Source organism: Tamandua tetradactyla, chromosome 18 (genome assembly GCF_023851605.1).
Source record: "Tamandua tetradactyla isolate mTamTet1 chromosome 18, mTamTet1.pri, whole genome shotgun sequence".
NCBI classification, from domain to species: Eukaryota; Metazoa; Chordata; class Mammalia; order Pilosa; family Myrmecophagidae; genus Tamandua; species Tamandua tetradactyla.
Genome location: NC_135344.1, coordinates 3,256,299 through 3,274,682, shown reverse-complemented (window position 1 = coordinate 3,274,682; position 18,384 = coordinate 3,256,299). Strand labels below are relative to the sequence as shown.

The 18,384-nt window shown below is 40.5% G+C and overlaps 1 protein-coding gene and 1 pseudogene across 11 annotated transcripts in view; one reads left to right on the top strand and one right to left on the bottom strand.

Moving 5' to 3' along the window:
* Window positions 1–18,384, top strand: part of ATP9B (ATPase phospholipid transporting 9B (putative)) — a 468,039-nt gene that overhangs the window by 268,477 nt on the left and 181,178 nt on the right. For all 11 annotated transcript variants that reach the window (XM_077135187.1, XM_077135182.1, XM_077135183.1 and 8 more), the window contains 2 exons: window positions 11,329–11,404; window positions 18,152–18,228. In XM_077135187.1, coding sequence (XP_076991302.1) covers window positions 11,329–11,404; window positions 18,152–18,228 — 153 coding nt within the window. The remainder of the gene's footprint in view (window positions 1–11,328; window positions 11,405–18,151; window positions 18,229–18,384) is intronic.
* LOC143662727 (geranylgeranyl pyrophosphate synthase pseudogene) lies at window positions 5,145–6,039 on the bottom strand (annotated as a pseudogene).

Below are 18,384 nucleotides of genomic sequence, written 5' to 3'. Positions count from 1 at the left end.
GTTTTCTTGCTGGATGAATTTGTTGTCTGTCTCTTTTTTGACATTCACTTCAGCTTTTTCTGGGCTACTAGCTTAGGTTTTGTTTAACAGAGGAGAATTTTTCAGTTCTTGTTTCTTGCCCTGCTTGTATGGTGCCATTTTCCTCCCACACTTAGGAGGGTCTACTTAGGTATTATAGACCCCAGCCGGATTTTCCCAGACCAAATTGGCCTCCTGTCAGGAGGAAAGAGTCACCTGCGTCGGTTTTCCCTGAGGGTGAGACCCAGCAGTTTAAAAGACTTTCCTGTGAAGTCTCGGGCTCTGTTTTTCTTATCCTGCCCAGTATATGGTGCTTGTCTGCCTGCAGGTCCCACCAGCATAAGATGATGCGGTACGTTTACCTTTGGCAGACTCTCCCTGCTGGGGGCGTGGTGGAGACAGAGGTGAGGTTGTGGGCTGGTTTAAATGGCTTCAAATTACTAAGGCCTGGTGTCTGAGTTCCTTAAGAAAGGGATTCCACCTGAGTTGGGCTTTACCCCTCCACTGGGGAGGGCACAGGCTCCAGACAAGCCATCAAACAAGCTTGTTTGTTTCTGCCTATGCCTGGGGCAGTTGCAGCCTGAGCAGCCCTGCCGCTGTATCCAAAGGCTGTCAAGCCTTTGTAGAAACACAGCCACAAAAACCTCTGTTTCTTTTCTTTTTCCGTCAGCCCTGCCTCCTTGGTACAGGGGCAAAAATGAGCGACCTCTGCTTTGACCAGGTTCACCTGAGTTGGGGCCCTATTTTTAGTAGTCAGAATTTGTGAATTAATTCCACACTTGAAGCTTAATTGTGCTTAGCCCCTGCCCTGCTGGTAAAGTCTCTTTCCTTTTCCCTCTGGAAAACAGCCTGTGGGGGAGGAACTCACGGTTCTGGGGGGCTGGCAGCCGGTGAAGCTGGTCCAGACTGGGGGTAAACTGTGTGTCCGGTCACTGCTGTGGCCCCAGGAGCTGTTCTGTACTGTTCCCGGTTATTTAGTAGCCATTTTGGAGGACAAACTAAATCCCACACCTTGCTAAGCCACCATCTTGGCCGTCTCTCTCTCACAAGGTTTTTATTTTACTCATTTAAAATATATCAATCTTGGGTTTTTGATTATCAAAGATGAAAAAAATCTTAATTTTTAAGTATACGCTTCCGAAAGGAGGAAAGAGAAATATATTAACTAATTTATAACTAGGAAATGGAATTCAGTTTAATTATTGAAAACTGAACACAGTGATATCCCTTATTTCCTTTTCTCACTATATAATATACAACTGAGAAAATACATTTTTCTTTTGTACCAGCTTAAATACTTACATAAGAATTAGAGCAAATTAATTCACGGTTCCTGCAAGGGTAGACACACATACTTCGTTGCCTTTCAGGTATAGCGTAGATGCGAACATTGTAACATCCGCCTCCAGTCCCCTCGGAACGGTGGGGTGGGAACCGCCTAAATTGTTGACTGTACCACATTTTGCATTCCATAAATGATTTATATTATTGTTATTGGTCTCATTAGTTTTACTTATTCTTTGAAGTAGAGCTATTCTGGAGCATGAAATTCCAGCCAGTTTGAAATATTAGCGGTATTTGTAGTCTGTGAACATTGTGTTCCCATTTAATCTTTTTATACTGCAGTTTCTGCTCTAATTACTTTTGTGAACTATAGCACATTTATCATTGTTATGTCTTTTCCAATCAGAATTCTCTCCTTTTCCAAAACAAATCTCTATTGTTAATTAAATAAGGTACATTATTGAGAAAATAACTTGAAATTACAACATTTTGCATTTTTTATGTTTTCATACTATCTAAGCAGGAGACCTAAAAAGAAAGTTCTTTAGAGATAATTTCTTTCCCATATTCCCAATGTTTATTTTGTAGTATATGAGATTGATGAAGCACTATCTTTTTCAAAAATTTTCTTGATATTAGGAAAATGTTTAATGTTTAAAGTCCATCGTTGCTATTACAGGGTTGAAAGGAAACTATACAGATACTCTGTGTTTTTCAACATGTAATTGTGTTAGAAATAGAAGCATTCACATGAATAAATGGTTACAGGAAAGGAATAGGAGTGCTACCTTAGATTTCTAAAACTAAGTTGCCTAGAGCCTTTTTCTTTTCTTTTTTTTTTTTTTTACCTTTTCTTAAAGTTTAGAAAGCCTTATAAAATTTTTGTATTTTCAATGTCTTTCTCTTGCAGTTCAACATAAGGTGAAAATACTATCCTCAAAGATATATGTTTGTAATATTTTAAACTTTGGTATTGAGAGAAACCTTAGGAAGTGCTAAAAACCAGGAAAGTGGCATGTACTTATCTTTGTGTGGTAACTTAGGGAGGATAGTGTGTGGTACCCGTGGAAGGTGTACAGGTTTGCACTTGATGCAGTCGGTGAAGGGCAGTGTGCGGGACCCTGTGGAAGGTGTGCAGATTTGCGCTTGACAGGGTCGGTGAAGGGCAGTGTGTGCGACCCCGTGGAAGGTGTGCAGGTTTGCACTTGACGGGGTCAGTGAAGGGCAGTGTGTGCGACCCCGTGGAAGTGTGCAGGTTTGCACTTGACGGGGTCAGTGAAGGGCAGTGTGTGCGACCCCATGGAAGTGTGCAGGTTTGCACTTGATGGGGTCGGTGAAGGGCAGTGTGTGCGACCCCGTGGAAGTGTGCAGGTTTGCACTTGACGGGGTCGGTGAAGGGCAGTGTGTGCGACCCCGTGGAAGGTGTGTAGGTTTGCAGTTGACGGGGTCAGTGAAGGGCAGTGTGTGCGACCCCGTGGAAGGTGTGTAGGTTTGCAGTTGACGGGGTCGGTGAAGGGCAGTGTGTGCGACCCCGTGGAAGGTGTGCTGGTGCAGGTTTGCAGTTGATGGGGTCGGTGAAGGGCAGTGTGCGACCCCGTGGAAGGAGTGCCGGTGCAGGTTTGCAGCTGACGGACTCGACTTGGGCGGACAGTAGGTGTCTGGCCTCATGCTCAGTGCTGTCAGGGGCCTTGCAATCAAAGACACTGCTGTGCCTGCGGGAGTTAGAGGAAGGCCTCTTATTGTGTGTGTTCTTTTAATTATTTGTTCATTGGACGAATTTATCTTGAGTGCCTATTCTGTGCCAGGTTCTTGGAAGGTAACGTTTCGCACCAGAGTGGCATGGTGTATAGTCCTGTCGCGTAGGTAAATGTGCAGATTGCTGTGATGCACTGAAAGTAATGCAGAATTCAGTTTAGATCATAATTTTATTTGCTCCTTACCTTGCATGATAAATGGGCGAGTTAGCAGTTGACCATGTTTACCCCAATTATATACTCTATTTGCTGGATTAGGGCTAAGATTCCTAGACAAATATACAATTAAAGGATCTGCCATGCAGACCTTATTTGGGACATAGGAAGGAAGATATCTGGATTTTTTTTCCTGGGTAGATGAATTAATTCATTTTATTAGATTTAAACTCATATATACTTTTTGTATTAATAGCTGCAATTATAAAGGAAGTGAAAAAACATATTTTTGATCATTCAAAATGACTTTTTATAAGTCCCAATTCAATGTCCAGCATTTCTGCCACTGACAAAGACGAGATAAAAATGGTAAAACAATCATGAATAGCACCAGGCCAAAATTAACTTAATTAAGTAAGGAAGAAGTCTACTTAGGCAATATTTGTATTTAAAATACTTCAATTTCTGCCTACAAAGTAAGCATTAGATTTTTTTGAGCAAACATTAAGCTTTTAAAAAAATGTCATGGGTTCATTACATGAAGTTCAAATTTCCATACATAGTGCAAATAACCATGATTTTTAGAAGTTTCCTTATCATTGTTAGAGTGGAAGATTCAAATTATCTTAAAAATTAGTACAGACAGCACACAGCTCTTCAAAAGATTTAGATTGAGTGTTGCATGGGAATTTTTTTGTACCAGCATATAGTGATTAGATCCTGGATAAACATACTACGGAACCGATCAAGCAAAGTATGTTTCTAAGGGAATACAGACTTTCATTTTGAGGTGTTAACAACACTTCTAATACAGGAATCAGGTATGCTTTTCCTTTTTTTCCACCTCTTGGGCCACAGAATAGTTCCAGTAGTGGGAGTTGAAAATTACACAGAAGGGCTAACAGAGCCAGGGTTAAGAAGGCATTAATAAAGCGAGGTAATTAGTTCTTGATAGAATAGCTTTGACTACTTTTCAGTCAGGCTCTACATCTCAGGTTAACATTTTCTTTTTCCTTTAATCATAGAGATTAAAGATACCTATTTCCCTTTCCGTTCAGGTACCTATTGCCTTCCAGGGGTGTGGTGATATTAGGTAGGAAGGAAAAGGACATTTTTCTTGTCTTTGTAGTTGAGGTAAGCAAAGAGACCTTTATGATGGGACAGGGCAACATAAAGATGTAAAGTCTCCATCCTAAGATACTTTTTCTCTATACCCTTTTTCTTTTCTTCCAAATGAAAAGACATCACTGTATTCAGATACTAATTATTTGGGGGCGTACGCGTGCGCACACACACACAACCTTGAGGGAGTTTGTGAATTTCACTAAGTAGAGCCTCTCTAAGCGCAGAATCTATGGGGTAAAGAAGAAGGGAGGAAAAATTGGAGGGTGTGATAAAAAAGAACTAGAGTGCTTATGTTTATCATTCCCTTTTCATAGACGATGTTAGTGGGGGGATTTCCAGGGAGAAAGAGAATGAGAAATCCTAAGCAGCACCATTTAGAATAGAAGAGGAGTTACTGTGTTCTCTGGGCAATCTAGCAGTAGAAACAAGTCTCAAGAAGTTCTGGCTAGGAGCTGGGATAGATGAGTTGGGAACTGCCAATATGGTAAAGATAGGAACTGTCTAGATAAAAGTTCCTGGCAGCTAAAGCCTATTTTATTGACAGAACCAACAGAACATCCGTGGTATTAGGACAGAGTTGGTTACAAAGTCCCATCACAGCACATTCTGACATTCAAATTAAACCTATTTAAATGTGGTTCTTTTCAGTTCCTTCAACTTTGTATTATGGTGATTATCTGTTCAGAGGGGTTCTAAATTGAAACTGTTTCATTGACATCACCCCTGTGCACTCAGTCTTTAGAGACCAAGAGCTTAGTCCAATTTTTCTAAAAGGTAATAGGCTAAAAGATGGGAGGGGGAACCCAACTAAAATAAACTGTAAAGTCCAGTCAAGAATGACTTATTCATTTTCTTATTTGAACATCTTAAGTGCTTTATTAGAGCTGCTAGCTCAGGGTTCCCACCACGTGCATCAATTTGTTTATAGACTTTAGATTTAGGCTCTTTAAGGTTATTTTGAGTATACTGAAAAGAACTTACATTTTTAAGATAATGTACACAGTATTTTTTTAATATCTATGTTTTCAGTTCTCTGGCGCAAGATATTCTGTACTTGGGTGCTTTCAGGCATTGACCAAAATAGCATGAATAGTAGGGAATGAGAACTTTCCCTCCATTAGATCTTCACAAAAGCTTTTGTTTTCACTATATTCTTTGGCGTGCCGATTAGCATAATCATCCCTAATTTGAAAAAAGAGCCCTAGTGTACTAAGTAGTGGCTTTAAGTCTTTGTAATCAGAGAGCAACTGCATGAGACCTAGTTCACCTGTCTTTTGCAGCACCGTAGCTTTATATTCTTCTTCAGTGGGACAAGTGTAATTATCTCTCCGGTAAATATCAAGACCTTGTCCCTGGTAGAGTTCTAAAAGCTAACAGGTAAAAAGCTTCACTGCATCCAGGTGATTAAGGTGAAGACTTTCTCTAAACCAAGGAAATATACCTGATTGGCAGAATTGATGACAGATGGAATTCCATAGATGCTATGTGCCACTGGAAACCACGTCACAGTTGTGAGTTATCTTCAGTATCATCAGTGAATAAACTGGCATTATGCCACGTTTCTGTCACTTCAGTGACCATTCAGCGATGCTATCACAACCTTCCTGTTGCCGGTCCAGTAATAGCAGAACCCAGCAGCAACTTTCCGCTTTATAGTTCAGACCAAAGCTCCTTCCAGTGACTGCAAGTGCTCTCCCTCCTTCACCACAGAATTCTCCCAATATCTGGATTTTTTAATATCTCCAAAATATGTATTGAGTTAGCTTCTTAGACCAGCTCTGTAAATGAGTCAGTTATGGATTTTTCCAGCTCAGTCATAAACTTAATTACAAAATAGTCTGAAACTACCCACCATTCTCTTCTAAATGTTTATGCTTGTTCTATGAAGCCAGTTAAAGTGGATGAGAAGACTCAGTTTTCTTGGATTAATTATTCTATATTAGGTTATTCTGATCTCTTGATCTCAAACGGCTACTTTAGTGAGAAACAGAAGATACAAAAGGCAAGTTCTCCTGCCTGGCATTTTCCTGTGGAAGAGACAAGTAGCGCTACTGCGACAGCCGACGAAGTGCTTATATGATATCATGTGTTTTAAGGAATGTATGATTATATGTGAGACATGGGGCAAGGGCTAAATGTGATTCCAAGGGTGTTTAGGAATCTGTGAATGTATTATCACCATGAGTTTAAAACTATATAAAAGTTAAATGTTTGGTTAAGAATATAAATCTCATTTTCTTTTCACTTGAAATATAAATTTCCTGAATATTTCACATATTGTTGCAACTTCATAATTATCAGTAATAGATTCTTTTACACTAAAACTACTAAATGTAGCAAAGTGTGTAGCATATTTTGCTTGATAAAATTGAAATAAGGAATTTCCAAAGGACCCTAAGATTAAAGCAAAATGAGACTTTGATATGTGTCTGCAGAGAGGAAACGTGTCCTGGGATAGTGTGGGTGGGAGATGCATCCATCTAGCCCGCTGCCGGTCCTCCATGCACAGATCCCCTCCCCCGCCGTCTTCCCTTTCTCATGCTACGGTTGCACTTGCACCTGCACCTTCCTTCCCTTCGCCCAGGTACACACTTAGCAAGCGGTTCTGCATGTGCATGCTTAACTCTCCCATGGACCCAGGTGGTGCTTAGGTGAAAGGGTGCATCTTAATTCTTCTTTATAGCTGGAGTTTCTAACAGAGAGCTTTGTATATATAAAGAGTCTAAAAATACTTGAATGAATTGAATGAACTCCCATGTTTACAGATGATATAACTATGGCCCAGTTAATTAGATAACACTCTATATTCTTCCAATACGTTGTTTGTTTTTTTCAAGAACCAGTACCCTACCTGTGTTTGATACTTTGTGACATCACAGTCTTCATGCATACAAAGCCTGAGTAGTAATGGAAAGGTCTCATAACGAGCTGGTGGTCTTCTTTTCCAAGGCTCTGCAGAAATCAGGGGATATGAACCCTGACTGTGGCAGCTGGAGCCTGGGAGTCCTTGTGGCCACTGGTAATGCTGTCTGCTGGATAGGTGGCAGCTGCAGGCTAAACTTACACACCACACACACACACACACACACTCTCACACTCACCCAGTCAGACTTAATCCACAGCGCTTTAGTCTCTATATAAATATGCACAATCCAGGAAAATAGTTTGGAAAGTGTTAGGATTGTTTTATGTTCTGTGCTGCCCAGATAAATCAGAACATCAGGTATATCAGGGGATCGAGTATCTAGCTAGCAATATCTCTAGCATGATGGCCTGAGCTTACTTCATTTGAAAATGGTTTGATGAATGAATGTAAAAGAAACACCAATAGGACAAACATCTGTTTCTTCCATGCATTATTTTTGAAAATGTGTTCTCAATTTCTTCCTTTCTTCCCAAATTACTTTAAATTATTTTTATTTTAAAATATGTTCTGAAAACAAATGATAAGTTTTTAATAAAATGCAATTTTGCATTGAAGTGGCATTATTTTAAAGGAGAAATACAAGTCAGGGCAGTGTAGTTTGTTGTAACACTATGAAGACAGTAATTTGCTCTCACACTTGGTATCTTTTCTGAGTTATTTCTAGATGACTGGGCTATGGGCTTTTTTATACCTTACACTAGCAAGTCTTCCATAGCCCAAACTGCAAGGAATTTGTTACAGAACAAGACTTTAGATTAAGATAAAAATTCTAAAATTTTAAATTATTTTTGTGTCTGAACATGAGCATTAAAAACGCAAAGATAAAAGTTGGCCATTGGCACTGCCCTTGTGACACTGATGCATGGCTCCTCCTTGGCGGGTATACACATAATTAGCCATGTGCAATTCACATTTGGTTTTTGTTTAACAAATACCATCCAATATAATAACCTACTGTTTATATAGGGATTTAAGAGAAATTTAGCATTTTTCATTTATTTCATTTATATATACTAATTTTACAGTATTACAGAAGCCTTTTTTTCTTTTTGAGTACAAATCAGTTGAAGGAGAGAACGATACTTTACCATCTGCAGTGGTTATTCACACATATTGGTGACTTGGTTTGTGATTATGTATTTGCATTAGCATTTTCCACTTTTCAGGGAATGTAGTTAAGCCACAAACTTTAAAATGCAATTTTGGGACTTCCGGAGAAGATGGCGGCTTGGTAGGACGCGCGGGTCTTGGTTCCTCCTCCAGAAAAGCAACTAAAGAGACAGAAACGGTGCGGAGCAGCTCCCGGAGTCACGACGGAGACCAAAGAGACAGCGTGCCCCATTCTGGAGCGGCTGAACGGGCAGGGAGAATCCGCTGCGGTGAGATACCCGAGGGGCGCGCGTTTTCCCGGCCGGGGCGGCTGGTGACTGGGGTCCCCTCCACGCACGTGGCTCCCCGGTCTGACTGGGAACGTTGGATAGCGGGGCCCTCCCATCACGCTTGGCGTTTCGGGCCAGCTGGGCAGTTGGGACCGGCACTCTCCCAAGCCGCAGCGGCCAGCGACCCCCGCCTCCACGCGCGGTTTCCCAGGCCGACTGCCGTGCAGACAGACGAGCGCCACGAGCGCCACCTACTGGGCAGGAAAAGAAAAACAGAGCCCAGAGATTTCAGAGAAAAACCTTTCAACCAGCTGGGTCCCACACCCAGGGAAATCTGATCAAATGCCCAGACACCAGCAGAAAATAATGGATGATGCTCGGAAAATTGAAGATATGGCCCAGTCAAAGGAACAAACCAATAGTTCAAATGAGATACAGGAGCTGAGACAACTAATGCTGAATATACGAACAGAAATGGAAAACCTCTTCAAAAACGAAATTGATAAATTGAGGGAGGACATGAAGAAGACATGGGCTGAACAAAAAGAAGAAATAGAAAATCTGAAAAAACAAATCACAGAACTTATGGGAGTGAAGGACAAAGAAGAAAAAATGGAAAAAACAATGGATACCTACAGTGGTAGATCTAAAGAGACAGAAGCTACAATTAGTGAACTGGAGGATGGAACATCTGAATTCCAAAAAGAAGCAGAAACTATAGGGAAAAGAATGGAAAAACTTGAGCAGGGGATCAGGGAACTGAATGACAATATGAAGCACACAAATATACGTGTTGTGGGTGTCCCAGAAGGAGAAGAGAAGGGAAAAGGAGGAGAAAAACTAATGGAAGAAATTATCACTGAAAATTTCCCAACTCTTATGAAAGACCTAAATTTACAGATCCAAGAAGTGCAGCGCACCCCAAAGAGAATAGACCCAAATAGGCGTTCTCCAAGACACTTACTAGTTAGAATGTCAGAGGTCAAAGAGAAAGAGAGGATCTTGAAAGCAGCAAGAGAAAAACAATCTGTCACATACAAGGGAAACCCAATAAGACTATGTGTAGATTTCTCAGCAGAAACCATGGAAGCTAGAAGACAGTGGGATGATATATTTAAATTACTAAAAGAGAAAAACTGCCAACCAAGACTCCTATATCCAGCAAAATTGTCCTTCAAAAATGAAGGAGAAATTAAAACATTTATAGACAAAAAGTCAGAGAGAATTTGTGACCAAGAGACCAGCTCTGCAAGAAGTACTAAAGGGAGCACTAGAGTCAGATACGAAAAGACAGAAGAGAGAGGCATGGAGTAAAGTGTAGAAAGAAGGAAAATCAGATATGATATATATAATACAAAAGCCAAAATGGTAGAGGAAAATATTATCCAAACAGTAATAATACTAAAAGTTAATGGACTGAATTTCCCAATCAAAAGACATAGAATGGCAGAATGGATTACGACCCAGCAATACCACTGCTAGGTATCTACTCAAAGGACTTAAGGGCAAAGACACAGACGGACATTTGCACACCAGTGTTTATAGCAGCATTATCTACAATTGCAAAGAGATGGAAACAGCCAAAATGTTCATCAACAGACGAGGGGCTAAACAAACTGGGGCGTATACCTACGATGGAATATTATGCAGCTTTAAGACAGACTAAACTTATGAAGCATGTAATAACATGGATGGACCTAGAGAACATTATGCTGAGTGAGTCTAGCCCAAAACTAAAGGACAAATACTGTAAGGTCCCACTGATGTGAACCGACATTCGAGAATCAGCTTGGAATATATCATTGGTAACAGAGACCAGCAGGAGTTAGAAACAGGGTAAGATAATGGGTAATTGGAGCTGAAGGGATACAGACTGTGCAACAGGACTAGATACAAAAACTCAAAAATGGACAGCACAATAATACCTAAATGTAATGTAACTAGGTTGGAACACTGAATGAAGCTGCACCTGAAATATGGTGTTTTGTTTGTTTGTTTGTGTGTTTGTATCTTTTGTTTTTGTTTTTTTCCTTTTTCCTTTTTATATATATATATATTTTATTAGTATTATTATTTTAATTCTCTTCTCTATATTAACATTCTATATCTTTTTCTGCTGTTTTGCTAGTTCTTTTCCTAAATCAATGCAAATGTACTAAGAAATGATGATCATACATCTATGTGATGATACTAAGAATTACTGAGTGCATTTGTAGAATGGAATGATTTCTAAATGTTGTGTTAATTTCTTTTCTTTTTTTTGATTAATAAAAAAAATTTTTAAAAAAATGCAATTTTGTCTACTCCCTTAAAATATTAAAACGTGTAGTAACTTTTTTATGTTTTTAAAATTGTTTATATTAAAGTAAAACTAAAAAAAAGTTAATTTAGTAAATGCTTTCTTTTAACTTTTTTTTCACATAGGCAGGCACCGGGAATCGAACCTGCATCCTCTGGCATGGCAGGCGAGCATTCTTGCCTGCTGAGCCACTGTGGCCCGCCCCTTTCTTTTCACTTTTAGTTTTAATTTTTTATATTCTTTATTACCTCTGTTTTGCAGTGCCTGTCTATGAAGTCAGATCCAGCTTGATGGCCGTGGTTTTAATTTTTAATATTGTAGCTACCTAAAGCACAAGAGATTGTGCTTGGCTAATAATTCTCTAATTGTTCTTTCCTCTCTAAACAGGCAGACACTGACCCGCCCATCCGTGAGAGTCTCGGCATCGAGAACACCTTGTGGGCAAGCACGGTTGTTGCATCAGGTGAGAGTCATTTCTCCTCGGCCCTGCTGATATGGCGTGGCTCTGAGAGCCTCCAGCCAGGGCCTTGCAAACTGCCACGTGCAGAGACCTTCCGCGTGGTGCAGGGGAGACTGCGCTGCGGGCCACTGCCCGCATGGTATGATGCGCCCTCGGCTGTGGGCACAGGAGTTAGGGTTCTTTCTGGATGCCTCTCCTGGCATACTCAGCCTGCTTTCCTGAGAGGCAGCACCAGAGGACAGGGAGGCCACAGGGACTGCAGTGCAGGCGGCTCAGACTTCTGCTGCCTTCTCTGCTCCAGGGACTTCCCTGGGTCCTGAGGACATGGAGGGAGAACAAAAGCAGCACTTCAGCGCCCTCAGCTCCTAGACAAGGCAGGAAAAAAAGCAGTGGGGGAGAGTGTGCTGGGGTGGGCATCAGGGCACCCTTTCATTTGGGCTGTGGAAAGCAGATGTGTGTACGAAGAGAGCCCGTGTAAATCTGGAGGAAGAATATTCCAGGTAAAGGGGCAGCAGTGTAAAGCATTGAGGCGTGTTTGGTATTTTCAGGGAACAGCAGGGAGGGCAGCATGGCTGGCTGAGGTCAGAGAGGTTACAAGAGGCCAGGTCATGTGCAGTCATGGAGATTTTGAATTTTACTGTGAATGAAAATGGAAGCCACTGAAGGTTTCCCAGTGGCTGAAGGAAGATGGCAACTTGAATCAGCAGTTTGGAAAGTAAATGTGCGTGGGCAGTACTGAAAGCGGAATGATGAGCGCCATCTCAGAAGTTAGTGGGCGTCAGTGGTCACAGTAAGAAGGAGGCCTGGTGGCAGCACTGCAGGCACAGACGCTGGTCTGGGGCACTGGGACAGCATGGCCTTGGGCTTGGCTCTCCTGCCAGGACTGCCCAGTGCTGCAGCCCTTCTCTGAGGGAGCTCCGGCCTTCTCCTGCCAGCCCTTCCTGGAGTGCTTCCTCCAGGCTAGGGCTGCCTGTTCCTGGCTAAGCACAATCCCTAGAGACCCTGCCTTCTGGGTGCTTTGGCTTTGTTGGGAAAGTCATTAGGAAACCAAGTCTCAGCAGGAAGTATAGGGTGCTGTGACAGTGCATGACTGGAGAAAGTACCAGTCGAGGTGTAGGGACGGGCTGCTCTGAAGAAGAGGCATTGACACTGGATGTAAGGCTATAAGTGGTGAAGATGGACAGGAAGAGGGCGGGGGGCTGGGCGCAGCAGTGTTCCTGACCAAGGAAACAGGCCACCAAAGGCCCTGTGGGACGGAGCCAGTGGGGAGGAGCAGGGAAGACGAGGATGCAGTATAGTTTGCTTTGGAGGAAAAGAGAGGTAAAGGGCATTTAGTTTTATCCTAATGCTTTTGAATCTTAAAAAAAAACAACTTGAAAACACATATGACAGTTTTAATAGGTGTCAATTTGGTGAGGTGTTGTTGTAATAGTCCTATATGTTTTTAATTTCTCAAAATAAAAAAGAGAGAGAGAAAGGAAGGATGGGGGTCCCTGCAGAGGGTGGACTGTTCAGCAAGGCCCGGCCCGGAGGGATTGGACTGCACGGGGGAGTGTCCGGCCACCACAGGCGGTGGCATAACCAGAGGAGAACTTGGAGCGTAGCTCGCAGACTTGGTTCACATCATGGACACTTACCCTGTGGCGGACAGCTGTGCACCTTCCCTCTCGGGAGCCTCCCGCTGCAGGACAGAGCGGCAGCTCAGCGGCTTCTTGTAGCAAGTGCGCAGCCCTGAAGTAGCTGGAGCCCGCGTTTGCAGGCCTGCCTTCCTCTAAAGCCAGACTCGTCACCTCTCAGCACTCAATAGTTGGTTGTAAAATACTTGCAATATATTGTACATATATGGTCCAAATTTTTTAAATTTCTGTATTTAGCTGTTGTATCCTGTTTTATTTCTAACATATTGATACTTATTCTCTTTAATTAAGGATCAAAATTGAGTTCACTCATACAGTTATTAGAAGATTCTGTTTTGCTTTATACATTTTATTTGATCTTTTGTTCCCTGGTCCCCATGTAAACTGAGCATGTTGTCGACCAGTCAGCAGTACTGTTGACAGTGGCCTTTCTCCTCGGGGACAGAACAAGCCATGCCAAAGGCTTCTCAGATGTCCCCATATTCCAGGCCACAGTTTGACTAGCCTGACCCCAGTTCTCTGGGTGATCTTGGCAGGTGGTGGCTGGCAGGGCCATCCTTTCCCAGTACTGACACTAACGGAGGCATCAGGCCATCCACTCTAAAAGCTTAATTCATATGCATTTAATGTGCTTTGTTTCTGAACATCCCTAAAATTCAGTCTTTTTTCTTTAATCAGATCTTTCAGAACATCCTCTTCATTTGAAAAACTTATTAACATGAATAGTTACCACATTATGATGAGCTTTTATAAGACTTTTAGACTGCCAGGTGTAACCCAAGGGCTCTCGTCTTCTCTTTGAGGGGACATAGGTACAGAAGGAAAGACCTCACCCTTAAAGAGCTCCCTCTTCGGTGGATGCTCATTGCCTCTGAGCATGATTTCATCTCGGTGCTCTTCCCTGGTCGTGGAGGTCCTGATGAGTGGAAGGAAGTATGCAGCTCGGAAGCAGGCACCTGGGAGGGCAACGGAGAACTTATTTGTTGTGTCGTATCTTTTCCTTCCCCCTTCTTGGGTTAGAAAAGATTGTTTCTCCAAAAAGCAGAATATGCGGGATAGGAAGAGCTAGTGCCTGGGAGCAACAGGCTCTGAGGGCAGGAAACACAAATAGGCTGGGAGGAGAGCAGAGGGGCGATGTTCCGGAAGGGGGAAGTAGCAGAAATAAAATCCCAGTGCAGGGCATCATTTGCATTGCAAAGGGTACTCTTCACCTCCTCTCAGACCTGTGGCCTGCCAGAGCAGACCGGCTCCGATGCTTTTCCTTGTACTGGTGGCACACTGGTACGCTTCCACACGCTCCTGTGTTTAGGATGCCACATCTTGAGATGTGTGGATGGCGGAGTCTGGTTCACATCATGGCTCTGTCTCCTGAGGACTGTGTCCTGTGGCCGCTGCATGGCTTCATTCTTTGTCTCTCCAGTGCTTGGTACCTGGGACTCCTGGAGTTTCACAAATACCATCACCTCCCCTGCCTCTTCCCTCTGCTTTGTGTCCCACGAGCCAAGTCAGTGGCACAGGCAGCAAGTAGCATGTCAGTGCAGCGTGGCTGGAGGAGCCGCTCTTCACGGGTCAGAGCAGCAAAGCCTGTGGGGCGGCTGGGAAGGGCACGTGGCCTGCCACAGGACAGGTCCCTCTAGCGCAGCTGGCAGGAACCTGGTGCCCTGTGGACAGTCCTACATATTTTAGTGGTACCCTTTCTGTCTGCCCTTCTCTCTCCCTCTCTTATACACGTACACATAAAATAGATATTTGCTTCGTTTTGTTTTTTGTTACTTGAGTACATTTTAAGTAAGCCTTTCACTGTCCTTTTGATCTAGTAGTTTAAAGCTGGTAATCATTTTGTAACAAGTAGGGTGTACATTTTGCATGTATGTCATGTTCTGTGAATCCTCTTCAAGTGACTTTAAATTTATGAGGCTTGGTGGATAATCTGCAAATTAAACATAATATTACATCATTGGTAAAATGGCAACTAAAAATGTGCTGTAATAGGCCAGTCGTTTAAGATATTTGATAGACTAGTCAGTTTGACTTGCTAGCTGGGATTATATTTTGTAGTAATAAAATTGAAATATTGGTCCGAAGAGGAGTACTTTTTTTTCCCTGAATTTCACCTTGTTAGCATTTTTTTTTTCTGATCTTGCATTAGGGAAATTGTCTAATTAAAATACAACTGCAGTGTTAATTAGAGGTTGATAGGATTTTGTATGAAATTTTCTAAATACCATGTAACATGGAAGTTATATAATAGCTAACACATTATTACTGTTCTACCGAAGTGAAAATGTGATTGAGCAGAAATTTGGAGTAAGAGAAATGGTTCCTATAGTGACTTTCAGACGTAAACCTTGTGGGACCCCATTAACAAAGAAGCCAAGTCCCAAGGGGAGGAAGCCCCGGTCGCAGAGGCAGTGCAGTACATAGTACACATTAGCGTGGTAAGCTTAGTGTGCCTTTTAAAATTTTTCTTTACATAAAGCATCTGAATATTTTTACATTAATTTTTAATTAAATATATTCAGTTTGAAGTATGCAGTTGTGAATTGGCGAAATATAATCACTGGCTTTAAAATTTAAATACGCATAAATCACTTAAACTATTTTCTCCATGAGAAATTGAACTAAAATTTTGATTTAATTATATCACCATTATCCTTAGGGACTTTATGAAATTATCTACTTGTTAAGAATTTGTTATTGTCATTGTAATTTTAATAAACAAATGTGTTCTTGAATTTAGATCTTTCTGATTTAGAAGCTTTCTAAATTGGAAGATAGTGGGAGGGACGCTTAATTTTATAGTTAAAATATAGATTAAAATTTTTAAATTCTTCCATTTAAGTTTTCCATTTACTGGAAAATGTTTGAAATGTTTTATCTTTGTACTATTCAATCCTTCCTTATTTCTGATTAAAAACAAAATGATGAAAATATCTTCTCATTACCCTCTCATGTTACATTTTCAGGATTAACCCCTTACTTCCTTTTGCGCTCTCTCTCTCTCTCTCTCTCTCTCTCTCGCTCTCTCTCTACACATATATATATATGTATATTTTGAAACCATATATATATGGTTCATCTGGTCTTTTGGCCTGCTCTGCTTCATAGATACATGCCCTTTGTCAAAGAGCATTAAAAAAATGTTCCAGATATTCTTGCGATGATTCTAGTAACTTTAGTAATTAAAAAGTGTGACAGACTTAGGGAAAATAAATTTAATCCTGTAGTAGTGAATACTCATTTTTTATGTGAACTGGAGGTAATATATTTGAAAGCCTTGAGCAAATATAACAGATTTTGCCAGTATAGCATAGGAATTTTGTTAAATGCTTAGTATTTATGAATTAAAAATACTGATTATATTCTATATTCATTTAAATATACTATTTCTCATTAGAGCTTGCCATTTCTCAAATTCAATTTTGGATACTTTAAATTGTTTAAGACTAGCCTATAACAACAAACATTGCTAATAATTTGCCTTGGCTTTTACGAGAGCGGTTACTAGCTTGATTAATTATTATGTATTTTCTGAGACTTATTCATTCTGCTAATGTTAAAAATAAATTAATTTTACAAATTGTCTTGTTCTGTCATTATGCTTATTTGACAGTGGCACAGCACTTTTATATTTTAAGTGAAACTAAATTAGCAAAATAGGCAAGGAAATATTAATCCCATCAGATTGTAACATTTTGCATCAATAACATAAAAGAATTCTATAACCTAAGTCTTTTTGAAGCTTTTAATGATATATCATTATATATTTAATATTTTTCTATATACTAAGTCCAGTCGGTCTCATCTAGCAAAGTTGTATGGTATAGCTTTTGTGCAGTTTTGGTTAGCGTCTGTGCCACTTGTGGGTTCCTCTGCCTTTAAAGAACAGGTGCAGTCAGGCTGCACAGCTTCCCAGGGACACACGCCGTAGCATCTTGCATCTTCCTGAGCTTTCTAGAGAGGAAAGTCTGTGTAATGTGATTTATGTAATGTGCAGCCACCAATTTTATATAAATCCAAGAGATAGTTGAGATTGTGTTTATTCCGTTGATCCTGATTTATACCTTGCTAAATTTCACATGTTAATGTGATATCAAAGGATTTTTGTTTAATTATACTTAACTCTGCAACAGTTGTCAATTTCAGTGAGTACTAGGGATGTTTTCCTTCTCACCTTAAGTATCTCCCACCTTCAAAATATACAAAAATTGATGAGAATTTGGAAGTACAAATAATGAATAGCTACTGTATTAAAAACAGACTTTCCAAGGAAGTTTCTAATTTTAACATTCCTGAGGTGAGTACCACTAAGTCTTTGTAATCCGTAGATCCTTCTAAGGATATTTAATGGTTTTCTTTTTGTTTTAAAAGACTACAAAATTATCATATCTTCTTTGTATATAAAATCAGAAAACCAAACTTTCGGGAAACATAAAAGAGGTCAGTATCCCACAAATGCAAAATCCAATATTGATTTTTATCATTCTTTCTCTTTTTTGACTGTATTTATCCTGAAATATAAGTAACAGCTCTTATACCTAGTAGTACTTTAATCCTTGCTATGTCCTTTATTTTATTTTATTTTTTTTAACATGGGCAGGCAACGGGAATCGAACCCGGGTCCTCTGGCATGGCAGGCAAGCATTCTTGCCTGCTGAGCCACCATGGCCCGCCCTGTCCTTTATTCTTGTTGACAAAAATTGGTTCAGCTGAAGCCATCTTGGTGAGAAGGTCAAGGGATAAGTTTTCACAGTTGAGGATATAGTCTCTCTTAATAGCCTTGGTAACGGTTACCATTTTAGTAGACCTTAATGAAAGGCCAGCACCACTCTTTCTGTTGTCCTTGAAAAGAGCAGTGGTACCATGCCTAAAGCGGTATGTTAAAGATAAATTTGTGATGCTTAAAATATCATTTGATTTTTTTTTTTACAATTCCCTTTTAAAAGTTGAGGTTAGATTTTCTTGAGTTAGCCAAACTAAGTACACTGCCAGATAAATTTATATAAAAACAAATAGTGTAATGATATTTTCAATCTAAACAATTAATTAGAAAGTTTTATCTTTGTTTACCCTTTAAAGTATCTCTATAAGGACCACTTTCATGTTTTTGCAGGTACTGTAATAGGTGTTGTCATTTATACTGGAAAAGAGACTCGAAGTGTAATGAACACATCAAATCCAAAAAATAAGGTAGGCTAGATGAAGGAGCAACTGCTTTAATGAACTTGCTTTTTCCTTTCAGTAAGAAAGTATGTGTAGTTCTGAATAGCTTGTTCATTTCAGCTTGATTCATAACCTAAAAGCAGACTACTTGAAATGTTGCTGATTTAGGATGTGAGTTTTTTT